The sequence below is a fragment of the Cyprinodon tularosa genome, unplaced genomic scaffold (assembly GCF_016077235.1).
Source record: "Cyprinodon tularosa strain WSP-4 unplaced genomic scaffold, ASM1607723v1 ctg189, whole genome shotgun sequence".
Taxonomy (NCBI): Eukaryota; Metazoa; Chordata; class Actinopteri; order Cyprinodontiformes; family Cyprinodontidae; genus Cyprinodon; species Cyprinodon tularosa.
Genome location: NW_024038669.1, coordinates 191,757 through 205,358, shown reverse-complemented (window position 1 = coordinate 205,358; position 13,602 = coordinate 191,757). Strand labels below are relative to the sequence as shown.

The window sequence follows — 13,602 nt, the reverse complement described above, 5'->3', positions numbered from 1 at the left end:
AAAGGTATTTCAGATAGTCTGTCCGTGCAGATGTTGTAGCTCGTCATGTGAATTTTCCTTCCTGGCTGTACTTGCTGCTTTCCAGATGTTTTAGATATTGATCTTCACCCCTCCAGCAACTTGCTTTGGCAGAGTCTCACGTGTGCATGTTTTCCTTATCTTTTTCCCCTCATGTGTTCTATTTTTCTCCCTCCTATTTATGTTTTTAAGATGGCCTTTGCTGTCCACGTTTTCTCCTTACATCTAAAGGTTTTAATGGGAAATGTGTACTAATCTTATTAACAGCTCCAGTAGGAGAAGGCATTCTTTAGCTTATATATTGTAACCCACAGCTTCTATTTTACACAACTTAATTGCATACTATGAGCATTGTGTCATTAAATAAACAGAATCATGCATTTATTTCTGCGGTAACATTTGACGAAGACCAGAGTTGTAAACAAAGCCAAAAAAATCTTCCAGAAAATTATTCCTGTGGTTTAAAGTCTTTCTAATGAGATGCTGAGGTTAATGTTATAATTCTGGCAGCAAAAACTGTATTTAAAAACAATTTTAGAGCCACTCAGATAAACCTAAGTCCTCCTTTTGTATGTGTCAGCACACCCATAATCACCAAATGAAAACTGGACAGATAGTTTTACGTTTTGGAAGAATAGAGAACTGTCAACGAAAAAAGATTGTCTCATTTTTTTACCATTATTCATTTACTAGTTCCAGATGTCAAGGTTTTAAAAAGTTATAGTTTCAAACAGTTCAATTTGTACTTCACAGCATTGATGCAGATTTATTTTGAAAAGATTTCTAATGAAAAAAAGAAACAAAAAGATGAGGTGAGGAAATAAAGGCAGGGCCTGTTGTATTCAAATAAATTAATAAATTAATAAACTCATGTTATGGGGGGAAAAAGTTACGTAATTTTTTTGCATAGCTTTAAATAAACGGAGCGAATTTACAATATATTATGAAATCGTGAAATGTTGCCTTCTTCATTAAATGTTATCACCTTGTGAGTATCTTACATGATCTATGTCTAATGTGCAAAAACAAAATCTTAGCCACATGCTCAGATACACTGAATTTGGTATCCGTTGTGGATTTTGCAGATGTGGATATTTTTTTCTTCCCTGCCTGTGTATATTCCTACATGTGCACGCGTGTGCAGCAGCACTCATATGCACACATGCCTGTATTTTAATTGGACTAAGGCTGTGAAGTGAAGCAGTAAGTCATGCTAGAGAGGGTGCAGCGGGAATGGGGAATAGAGGAGGTAATCTGGGGGGGAGGGGGGGCGAGGGGAAAAGGCAGAAAGGAAATAAGTAGGAAAGGGAGAGATGGGCGGGTGGATGTGAGAGCTGTGGGAGCAAGGTAAAGGAGGAGAGCAAGGGCAAGAGCTGCGGAAAAAGAAAAACAGGAGGAGAAAAAAAAAGAGGTAAGGATGTGCTGGAGTAGATGAGGTACTATAACGATAATATAGAAGAGGTGGGGGGTGGGTTTAGGGGCCTGTGCATATGAGTCATCCGTCCTGGATCCCCTAGGGTGATTGGAAGGGGGGGGGGGGTTGCGTTTTAACCGAGCCCCTGGTTTCTCCTCCCCACCACTGGACTGGGCCCCAGTCATTAAACCACTGGCTCCCAGCCAGCTCTTTTAACACAGGCAAGAGCCTTTTACGGCGTGTCTGTAGAAAGTAAATCATACTGTGTGAATAATATATCTCTGGCGAACGCATTGGCAGGAGAGAAGGAAAAGAGGAAGGGGGGGGGGGGCGTAGAGATGGGTGAATTATAGTTGTCTCCCGTGCATTACGTTCTCTTTATCCTCAGCCAGATGTGCTCAAAGACTGAATGTAACAAATTACACACCACTCTGTAAGAATGTGGACCTGAGCTGCATCTTTTTGCACTAAAAGAGCTGATAATGCTTTGCAGAGTTTATTCGCAAACATTTACAGGTACTTTATCTTTGTTCAAGACCCCCCTCCTGACTCTTCCTGCCTCTACAGAACCAGCGCATAACAGATGTCCGTTATCAGTGAGCTAGAGAGTGATCTCAATCTGCCCATGTTAACACTCCAATAACCTTGGCAGGTTAAAATCCTGCACAGCTGCTTGGTAACGCCTGTGCATCACTTCTCCCATCGCTGGTGTTGAAGCAATTAGTGAAGGGGGGGGCAGCAGATTGGGCTTTGTTGTTTACATGCAGTTTTCATCAATGAACAAGTGCTGGACGAAAACGCAAGGAAACTTCACTTCAGGAACTACTGAATCCATGAGGGTTTTGTCAAGTGACTACAAGAGACTGAGGATTTCCCCTTTAGCTCCATCTGAATGGGTCAACTGAGCAGAACAGGGGCAAGAGGGTAGTATGTATATATATATATATATATATATATATATATATATATATATATATATATATATATATATATATACACACACACACTCATTCACCTCAGCGAATTAGAATAAAAAACACATTTTCTTGCTTTTGGAGCAACGATCTGAAATCTAAATATGCAAGTCAGACATGAAATATGTTTTTGAAAATCTGTTGATAAATAGGACTAACAAGTTAATGAAACCAAATAGTTTAGTTTTAAACATGACAGTCTCCCTTCTAAAATCTACATACTGTTCTGGATGCTCCCAATATTTGGTCAGATCCTGTTTTGCAGGAATGAATGCATCAGTGCACCGTGGCCTGGAGGGGATTGAACCGTGGATCTGCTGCAACTTAATGGACGCTAAGGTGGCTTTAACTGCAGGTATTGCAGTCCGCACATTGTGAATGAACCCAATCGCCTTCCTTCGGACTTTATTTTTAATGAAATGGATCTGGATGCAATGCTTTTTGTTGTTGTTTTTTCATTTATTAGCTTTTATTATTTTTATGTTAATGCCTTTTCCCCACTGCATCAGCTTCCTGCTCCTTATCTTTTTTTATTTTTATTTTAACATTTTCCATTACACATTTATAACAACATTACTTTGGAATGGGGAAATGGCATAAGGTAGGTATGGACAAGTCGTCAATAACAAATAAAATAAAAAAAATCCTTTAGTTTTCTTCATAATATTCTAATTAGAAAAACTAGTTGTGTTTTTTAATGATAAAATAGCAGAGACAACATGTAGATCTGTTTAATAAATTTTAATTTCTAAAACCTTTTAAGGATATCCTCATATGATATATATTATAAACAAAAAAAACTGAAATGTTAGAACTGTAAATATACAGTTATATGTTTTTATGTATTTTTTTTACTGTTTTCAAGGCTGCACATTAAAAAATGAAATTGTCTACAGAGCGGTTCTTAACGAAATTTCTTCTTGTTTAAACTTGTGTATACAAAAAGACTAAATAAATCTGTTTAAGTCTCAGTCATATTCATCTGCAGCATGCATTGTTTAAAATTTACCAGTGGTTGTGTTTGCATATTCCTAGAAATGAGCAGAAGGGTTAAAATCCAATCCTTACCAGTGAGGGCTGGACTAGAGCACTCGTTCATCTGCTCCGGCTCCTGCCTGGCCGTCTGGAAAGACATTAAGCCCTGATCTCCGAAGACAGCACACTCATCCTCCCGTAACCCCGAGAAAAGGTCAGAGGCTGACTCAGACCGCTGTGACTGGCTGCCATAGCTGCTCATGAAGCCCTTCCCAGGCTGCGCAGTCTGACAGGAGTGAAACTGGCCGTCGGTGTGAGCGCGCGCAGACAGCTGGTCCGACTCGAACATTCCCAGGCCTGATCCTCTGCCGTTGCCCCTCTGCTTCTCCAGATGCTTCGAAGAACCCTGAGCACCCAGGTCCCGCCTGTCACTGAGCACGCCGAGTCGCACGTTGGTCTTGGCCCCGCTAAAAAGTCCACCCAACTCCTGCCGGTCCCGTGGGGAAAGGAGAGGTTCATCCTTGTGCTTGTGCTTGTGTTTGTGCTTTCTCTTATGGAGACGGACCCCTCCTGCACTGCCACTGCTCAGGGAGCCCAGAGCGTCCGCTCTAACAGCTTGGCCCTGCAGTGAGCCACTAGCACTGCGAATCTTCGCCCCCACCTGCAGTTTGGGGTGCCCACTTGTGTGGAAAGCTTTCGGAGGTGGGACAGCAGGCCTCATGAAGGGAGATGGAGGAACAGGTCCAAGCGAGTGGTGGGGCAGATAGAATGGCGGCGTTGGGGAGAAGTAGCCTAGATTGAGAGGAGGTGGGTAAGGCATTGGATACGGCGCTGCATAGTAATTCCCCCCACCCAGGGAATAGCCATATCCTGGAACAAACGGCAGTTTGGATGGGATCGGTTCACTGGCTTTGGCTGGACGGCCTCGTCTCCTTTTAGCCTTCAGGTCAGCGCTCCTGCGCAGGTATGAGCTGGAGTCGCAGGCGTAGGAGTCGTAGCCGAGCGGGTAATAATGGTGGAAGTTGAGCCGGAAAATAGATGGGTAAGGATGCTGGGGGTAGCAGGTGTACAGCCTGTGAGAAACTCGCAACTGCTGGAACTTTAACACAACCTGGGAGGTGAAAGAAAATAAAAAAAAACTATTTAGTGCTTCTTAGTTAATCACAGAAGGAGCATGTGTCACCATCCCGTTACAAACCTCTTCTAGTTCAGAGAGAAAATGAAGATGGTCCCTGGTCTGCAGGCACTTCCTCTTCCGCCGATGATGTTTTTGCTTTTTTTCCTGCTGCGACAAATAGCTGTCCACCGCACTAATTTTTCGCTCCAAGCGTGGTCTGCTGCTCCCCCTATTGGATGTGTCCAGGGCGGCAGCCTCCGGGGATTCAAACCCGCAAAGATCAAAGGAGTACCTGAATGAACAAGGCACAAAGTTAGTACATTGTAAACAATAAATGAGTGCATCGGGATTTGTTTTGTGTATCCCTCCATTTTTTCCAAATATTATCAGGTTACAACCAGAAACTTCAATGCATTCTATTAGAGTTTAATGTGAGAGACCAACATGAGCATGATTGTCAAGTGGAGGGAAAACTATTAGTTGAACCTTTATAAAATAGCAGCAGAAATAAAGCTAGAAGAAGATCTTCTTAAGTTTTCCACAAGAGAACTTTTGGAACAAGGTGCTCACTCAGGTTGGACTAAAAAATTTTTTCTTTGAGGCTATTTCTCTCCAGCAGAAACAGAAAAGCTGCTAAACTTGGTCAGAAGCTGGAGCCAGAGTCACAAATTTACAAATTAGATTAAATGGCCTGATCAAAGTCTGGACCAAAAGCGAATGACCTAAAAATCTGAGTTTTGAAGATACAAATGTATGCCACACATGTCTGCATGTACACTATGCTGAAAACCATGTAATTTTCCTTTATCTTCACGGATTTGCACCATACTGTGTTGTTGTGTCACAGAATCTAAGCAAAAACCACTGATGTTTAATTTCAAATTTAGGCACAATAGGGAGAGTAAACCAAAGGAGAATGAAAGAGTCTGGATGTGATTTGTTATTTATCAATTAGGGCTTAAATAATTAACTCTACCTGCGACGAGAGGCAGGACCCTTTTCGGTTTGATCAGAGGTGCTGTTGTTGTCCGTCCCGATCCCACTGTCACTGGGGATAGTCTCCTCACTGTGGGACTCGCTGATGGGCGATAGGGTCACCTCCTTCACTGATGCCCCCTCTGACAGGTGGGAGGGGGAGTTGGCCAGAAGGCGAGGAGGAGAAAGTTTCCAGCCCCCTGAGAGGAAGCCTCTTCCTGAGGGTTTGCTGGGCAGGGCTGAGATGGGCTGCAAGCTTGGCATGGTGGCATCTGTGTTGCTGGCTCTTAGGGAAGGAGCACTTGAACTGGGAGATGAGTTGGAGGAAGGCACTGCAGGGCTGTCATACGGACTGGACATGGAGAGGGACATCTGTGGTTTTTCCCGGCTGGTTTTGAGGACTGAAACTTGGGTTTCTGCTCTGGGTTTACGCCCTCTCTTTTTACCGATATAGATGGTACCTCTTTTACTGACATTTATTTGTTTACCCAATCGGGCCTCAATGGTGGTCGCCATGGCGCTCATGGCTGAGGTAACCGGAGAGGAGGCTGACTTTAAGGCCAGGGTGCCATTCTGACCGGATCCAGAGAGGATCTCGTTCAGGATGCTCTGCATTTTCCCAAGCTTTGTCCTGTTCACTGTGCGGGGATGCCCTCTCCCACGCTTTACTTTCAGACCACTGGAACCGTCGCTGGGAGATGAGGTGGCCTCATGGATTAGTGGGTTCAGCGTGTGCATCTTTCTCCTGCGGTTCAGTGCTGGGTTTGATTCTTTCGCCAGCGGGCTTAGAGGCGAAGTGGAGGTCCCCTCGTGAATGGTCTCAACAGTCAGGAGGGGCTGCTTCTTGGGACGTCCACGTTTCCTCTTGATGGGAGCGTGCACCGTTAGGCTGTCAGTGTTGGTGTAGAGCGGGCTGGAGGGGGTGATTGGGAAGGCAGAGGGCGGATCTGTAAGAGCAGAGGGGCTTCCCATGCTCTCTCTCTGAGGGGAGGTGAGAGCTGAATGACTTTTAGCTTTCAGGTAGGAGCACCTTTCATTGGCCTTGGTTTGCCTGCAACTGGCTGCAGGGCTGCTGCCAGTGCTGGGACTCGGACTCAGGTCCATCCTGGGTCTAGGACTTGGACTTGGGCTAATGCTAATCCTGGATTTAGGGCTGGAAGTTGGACTTGCGCCAACCCTAGAGCTGGGACTAGGGAGTCTTGGGTTCATGCTAAGACTGGGTTTGTTGATCTGATTGTATGCTGCCTCTCTGAGTTTCAGGGTATCTGTGATGCCCTTGGGTCGACCCACTGGGTTCTTCTTCAACCTGTTTGAGCCCTGATCAGATTCCTGGTCGAGCCCACATGTGATCGTCTCTCCTCTTTCCGCTCTGTCTCCTTTATCCCTCCTTTCAGCTTTATCTGCCTTGTCTGTCCTGTCTTGGTTCCCATCACACTGACTTGAAAGACGGGACTCGTTTTTGTGAGCCTCTACCTTATGTGCCATTTTAGGTTCTGAAGGTCCAGCCTGGAATTTCTCTGCAGTATCTAGCGTTTGCTGCTGGGACCGCTCCTCCATGGAAAACGACTCATCGAATGAAGGCCTCCTCCGCCTCTTTCTGCCTTTCCCTTCCTCCACCTGCATGGGAATCACTCTCTCTTCTTCCTCACTTCTCCTCCCTGCGTTTGTTTGCTCTCGTTCTTCTTTTCTCCGTTCCTCCCTTTCTTCTAGGCACTGCCCAGTGCTCGCCTCTTGCCTGTACCCCTGCCTCTCCTCAGAGTTAGCTGGACTTTCTAATTCTCTTTCAGACTGCCTTCCCCAAGGTGCATCAGCACTGTTGGGGGTTGCAAACATCCTCTGAGAGTCTTTTCTTCCGTACTTCCTCTTGATGTTCCCAAAGAGCTGTTCGCTGACCTCTTGCAAACCTTTTCCCCTGTAGAGAGGGAGATGCATGAAAGAAATATTAGATTAACACTGAAAAAGGAAAAAGAAACATCATCCTAACCATGTTACAGTAAACAATACCTGCTCAGTGAGGTGAGGTTGAGAATACTGGCATCTGTAACCACTGGCAGCTGCAGGTCTGGAGTCATGGATCTCTGGGGAGATGGGCTTGGAGTCGCCGTTGCAGAGTAAGGCTGCGTCGGGTCAACCGATGAAGCTCTGATCCCTCCTGCCAAGTCTCCGGCTGATTCAGCGTCGGCTGGATGGCCCGGAGAAGAAAAAGGTGCTGCAGATGTGATCCAGCCTGCACCAATATGGTGTTGCTGCGTATGAGTATCCTGGAACTTTTGAGCAAGGCTGTGCTGTGTGTTTGAGAGGAGGGAACTGCGAGGCTGGTGTTTGGGTGGAGCGGGATCTCCCAGTAGCTGTAGAAGACCTCCGTCTCTCTGTTCAGGCATTCTGAACTGGCGCTCGTAAGTCTGGAGACAACAGGAGACAAAAGAATCCCACAGTTTATTCTGAGCATCGGAAAGGAGCTTTACAGCAAACAGCTGCAAGAGACAAACCAATAATTGCATGAGCAAATAAGAATGACTACTGTGATTATTCAGCCAGTTTAGTCAGCCTTTAAATCGGTAAAATGTTGTGCTCTGATATGACATGCATCTCCATTCACTGTACAGCCTAGGGTTTTAGTACATCTTTTGTGCAAGAGCAAACAATGCACAACAAAACAAAGGGCTTGTTTACAGAGCAATTAAATTCCTGTGGCAAGGATGTTGCATGAGAGCAGGGGAGGGTAGAGCTGGATATGTTTGAGCTCACAGCATTATGCACAGTAGATGAACTCAGCCTCATCACCTCACCTTTGAAACCCAGATTTGAATCCATTTGTCATGTGTTGTTTTCATATTGTTTACCTCAAGTCATGCAAAAGAAATTCTCAACATGTATTCTCTACAGTGAACAATGATCCACCTTAATTCTAGTTTAACAGGACTGCACATCTATGCCCGTTGCACACTTTCCCCTTTTTTTCTGGGTTACAATAATCTGGCTTTAATGTATGCATGATTTTCTGTTTCATATTTGTTATCAATCCCATTTTTTCTGGTAACCCCAAATAAAATCCATGGCAACCAACCACTAATGGCAAACGTTTCAGTCTCTGAAAGAGCAAAACTACCAGGGGCAAAAACAGGTGCCTCTACAAAAATAATGGTTGAGGGAGGTTTAGTACACATTCATGCAACTCTTTCCAGATTTTATTCCAAAATCTGCTGAAAACCATTAATACTTCTTTCCACTTCACATAAAACTGCAATAAAATACACAAAGGTTGTGGATGTAATGAGTCCATATGTACGAGTGTAATGGGTTTTAATGCTTTGGCATTATACTGTACATGATACATAACTAAAATCTGTCCATGCATAACCGAGGATTTAAAATCTCAATGTTCTGCATCAAACAAGACAGCCTTGCTCAACATATCACTGCTGCATAATCACTGTGCCGCTGGAAGATGAGAAATAGAGCAGCGGATGGCCTTTGTGGTTTAGCCTCTTATTAACAGACTCAGTATGACGCAACAACACACTGTTCTGCAGCACAGCAGGGAGATGTAACCTAACCACAGGCTTACCTCTCATGGTCATGCACACGCATTCACCAGCGCACACTCAGACTTCCACACAGTCGAAGCCAGTTATAAAATCCTGCCTTTCAAGAAAGAAATGCCGAATGTGGGTATAAGAGCAGGTGCTCTGCAAATACATGGCTGTGCACACATGCAATACATACTTCAAATATTTGTATTTCGTTCGTTATTTATTTTGACGTTTGCTCCTGCTTTGATCTGCTCAGTCCCTTCAACAACACTTTTCATGCCATCTTGTTTCCAGTTGGTAGTCAAATAGTGAGAGTTGTTTCCAGACAAAAGCACACACACACACACACACACACACACAACCGCCAAGTAGCACAGCACTCGGCACATGGAAAGGAAAGAAAACACACCCAAGCAAACAAACACAAGCAGCGTAAATGATTAACAAAGCCTGCAAGTGCATGTACTTCAGTGAACATGCACAGTGTCGTTTATGGCGAAGCTCACAGAGTGTGTGCATGTGCAGGCACTGACACCAGAGAGGAGAGCCGGCAGGTCCAGAGAGGAGTACGATGACAGGCACCCGATACACGCTCGCTTTCTCGTTTAACCCATTCTACAAAACCTGCTGCTTCAGGTTAAGTTAGGGCAACCAGGACAGAGACAGACTTGGAGGAGGGGGGGGGGTAGTGTTGTCTCACACACACGGATGTATAATACACATCCCCTCCACTGACCACAAACCAACCGCAGATAGATAATAAAAAAAGAGCAGGCGTGGAGACGTCTCGCAGCAAAGACATGAGAGCAGACGGGGAGAAAAACTGCCCCCACCACCACCACAACACACCTCCCCTTTTTCCTGGTTGAGCCTGGGTTATATTGGCACCAGTTCAGCTTTTTGTTCTTACATTTCCTCCGCCTCCCTCTCCTTCATCCCCCACCTCAGTGTCTCTGTCTGTGTGTGAGAGGCATTTCCAGGGAAAACGTACACATCGTTGGATATTCACACAGGCAAATATAAATAGCGGTCATAAAGACTGAGCTGCCGGCTCTCGTGGCTGTTTTAGTCAACAAAGTGGATCTCAGAGTTGTGCTTGGCTCTTTATTTCCAGATAAGGTCAAAATCCTCTGCCTGAACGACCTGACGGGCATTCAGCTGAGAATAGGCACGGGCCAGCGCGAGATCTATAAAATCTGACAAATATCAGAAATGCATTTTATAACAGTATCAAAAAGAGCAGCAATACGCCAAATTAGTTTTAGACAACAACTGATACAGAAATAGTTGTCTTTAGCTTTCCAGCTGTAGTTTGTACCTGATGCCTTACCGAGGCTCAGAGCGTTTTGAAGTTTCCACCTTCCTTGCATGCTCCCTGTGGCTCCTAAGTCTGAGAGAAAACCTTAGATCGACAAAAGCTGCAGGAAATTGTTAAAGAGGAGTACAACTGTTGTATAAAAATGGACTTTACCTCTGTTCTATTACTGTTAACTTGCAGTAGGGGGCAGCAGTGAGGAAATTAGGACACCAGTATAAGCATGGACTCTGACCTTTAACAAGCACAAGACCTGCAGTCCTACACCTTCCCCATGGTGTCTGCTGCCTACATGTTCCAAGGCAGGAGAAAGTAGCTAAGGATAAAGATTGGCGAAACACCAGCACCAAGCTCCTGTTCTGGATTTTCTCTCCTGAAGAGTGTCTGCTCTGGTCTCAGATAAAAAAAAAACCCTGAAGATGCTCACCTCCTTTCCAGCATAGACTGGTGGCTGTTCTGGAGCTGCACATTCCTTTTTTTTTTTTATTAGTGATGTAACCATCAGATAAGGTCAGCGTGCAGCAGCACAGGAGGTCATGGATAATATGTGACTAAGTGCTGCAATCATACAACTGAGAGGCACTCTGCAAATGACTCAGCATATATTTACCGACAGATATGTGGGCGTGCGCCTGAATGCATCACCCTAAGCCTCTCAGCAGGCTTTTGTATAGTGCAATCTGGGTGTTAAATGTGTTCCGAAAAAGAGCTGTCAAAATGTCCACTCTTTCCCAGTCTTAAATCTACAGCATTGAATCTACAGCCTTATAGCAGATTTTATAAATAAATATTTTATAGATTTATAAATAAAGACACAATGCAATGCAGAAGGTGGTTTCTGATTTGGACATAATCTTTAGTCCAGGACTGGGAAGTTAGAGCCAAGTAGAGGATATGAGGACGATTTGGTTGGATGAGTCTAAAACCAACTGTTCTGCTGGAAATATAAACTATGCATCACCTTGAACACACCATTCTCATTTCACAGCTGCTTTTTGGCTTTTGAGAAAACCTCTATATAATAATTTATAATATTTTGTCCTAAACCTGCAATGAACTATTAAGGCCATGCAAAACGCCTTCAATCACACTTAAGCACATGCTTTAATTTGTACTTAATGCCTTGCAATCAACTGAAAAATACCAACATGGAGTAGAGGGGTCAAGTCAACCCACCAATATCAGACCTCTGATTCATGATTACACATTTCTTGCTGAATGATGTGGAAGAGGTTTAATTTTATGCATCCAGTAAGAACATCCCCACCAAGAGACATGGTGGTAGAGGAAACCATAAAACAACCAAATCCAGACATATTCCTTCCATACCAAACTATGTTAAAATAATTTATAATCATTGATGACATGCATTTCCAAACCGGTGCTAAACAGAGATTCAGACAGCCATGTTGGGGAAGCAGAAAGAGGTTCCTGTGTGTGATCCATTGCAGATGATGTTAGCATCAAACCATGGGAATGTTCCTGTGAAGCTGTTATCAATTGATGTGTAGATGGAGTTAAAAATGGTACAATAAAAAAAAAAAAATACCAACACTGCACACCCACTGAGATGAGGATCACGCTGTCTGTTTATGCTTTTTGATGACTTTTCCATGCACTGGAATAAAAATTAAATGCATTTTTTTTTTCCTTTTCGCCCCACTAATCTAGGTTTGGAAAATACAGCTGTTCTTTTCAAAACTTTTCAAGACTGCATGTGAACCCTGCACTCTTGTTTCACTGTCCGATGACAAGCCGAAGCTTCTTCCCCTTCCTCTCTTACACAGTCGGACCGATCAACGCAAGCGGCACCACTGTACTGGGAAAAGAACACCCTAAACAGGCACACCCAAATCCCAACAACCCACCAAACACGCGTGCACGGGCCTACGCAAACACACACGCACACAGACATAGAAATTCTCGTGCCCAGACACACACAACTGCGCTGCCCTTCAAATAGTTTTTCGCAGCCTTTTATTTGGCAGCGAGCCCAGCGGTTAGAGTGTTTCATTTTTCCCTGTGTATGGAACTGGGCAGCTGTCCAGGCAAACACACAAAGAGAAAGAGAGGGAGCGAGGGGGGAGGGAGGAAAGGGAGGGTGGTGGTTGGAAGAGGGGGGGTAAAAGAATGAGAACAGCAGAATGAGGAGAGGAGGGGGGGGGCAACAGAAAAACAAGAACAGAGGTGTCTGGACTCGTTTACCGCCACTTTCCTCTGAAACCTTATGATTGATATGATCCTGTCTTTTTCCCCTCGCTCTCACCTGGTAGCTCACCTTCCCTTTTGGTTTTAGCAGAAACCCACCATCCTGACCCCCTCTAACCTTTTTACCTCCATCTCATCTCATCCGTTTCTTGTTCTTTCCTCCATTCTGGAACTGACCATTCTCCTCCTGTGGGAACCGCCACCCTCCTCCCCGACATTCCCGCTTCTCTCCGGCTCCATTCAGAGCGTTGCTTCCCTGTGATCTGTGTTCCTGACAGCTCCATGAACACACACACACACACACATACATACGCAGCTCCTCTGCAAACAAACACCATGAATACTAACAGGGCTTTGTATTCACAGCACTTAAAAATGGGGTAGGAAGAGGTGGGTGAGAGGGGGAGAGGAAAGAAGGGGGAAAAAGGAGGGAAAACCAGCAGAAAGAAAAAAGAGAAGCTATGGCAGTGTGTTGATCTTGTGGCCACTCTCACAGCCCCCCCCCCCCAACCCGCATCCAACCCACCCCATTCACCAGCCTCCACCACCCCCCCCCCATCCCTGTTTCTAGTTCCTCGTTCTTCCCACCAGTTCTCCTGGGAATAAAGACTTCCATTCATGTGCCTGAGGAGACCCACAGCGGGGGAGAGAAAAGAGGGAGGAGAGGAGGGGGGGTTGGGAGAGTTGTCAAGGTGAACAATTTTGTGAACGGCTGGGATCAAACCCGCTGCTGCCTAAAACTGCGTCTGTTTTCACTCAGCATGTTCTGCTTCGACCCGCGCTTCTCTACCCCAGATTAAAGCAGTTTCTGGGAAAGTTGGGTGGGAACGCCAGCAAGTTCGACTCCAAAGTCTGAAAGTTCAGAAACTATGCACGCTCTTAAAATAACACTTGGATATTTTTGTTATGTTCCTCATTTTGTTGAGCTTGAGCTTAAAACTTGAGTCTGCTTTATAGACATTTTTCAGACATGATCTATAATGAGGTTGGAGGAGAAGAATATATATTGTTTTTAACATTGTTTTACAAGTAAAAGTCTGCAAAATGGGTTCTACATTTGTATTGATGCCAAA

The 13,602-nt window shown here is 44.8% G+C and overlaps 1 protein-coding gene across 3 annotated transcripts in view; it reads right to left on the bottom strand.

The window, feature by feature from the left end:
- The window catches only part of setbp1 (SET binding protein 1), a 53,557-nt gene that overhangs the window by 7,783 nt on the left and 32,172 nt on the right, over positions 1-13,602 (bottom strand). The window contains exons 1-5 of one of the 3 annotated variants that reach the window (XM_038282891.1): positions 12,656-12,787; positions 7,478-7,875; positions 5,475-7,385; positions 4,580-4,790; positions 3,475-4,492 (exon numbers count right to left, since the gene is read on the bottom strand). In XM_038282891.1, the coding sequence (XP_038138819.1) occupies positions 3,475-4,492; positions 4,580-4,790; positions 5,475-7,385; positions 7,478-7,875; positions 12,656-12,661 (3,544 nt within the window). In that variant the 5' untranslated portion in view covers positions 12,662-12,787. Of the gene's footprint in view, positions 1-3,474; positions 4,493-4,579; positions 4,791-5,474; positions 7,386-7,477; positions 7,876-12,655; positions 12,788-13,602 lie in introns of those variants that run through there. The other 2 variants (XM_038282890.1, XM_038282889.1) reach the window with 2 other exon arrangements.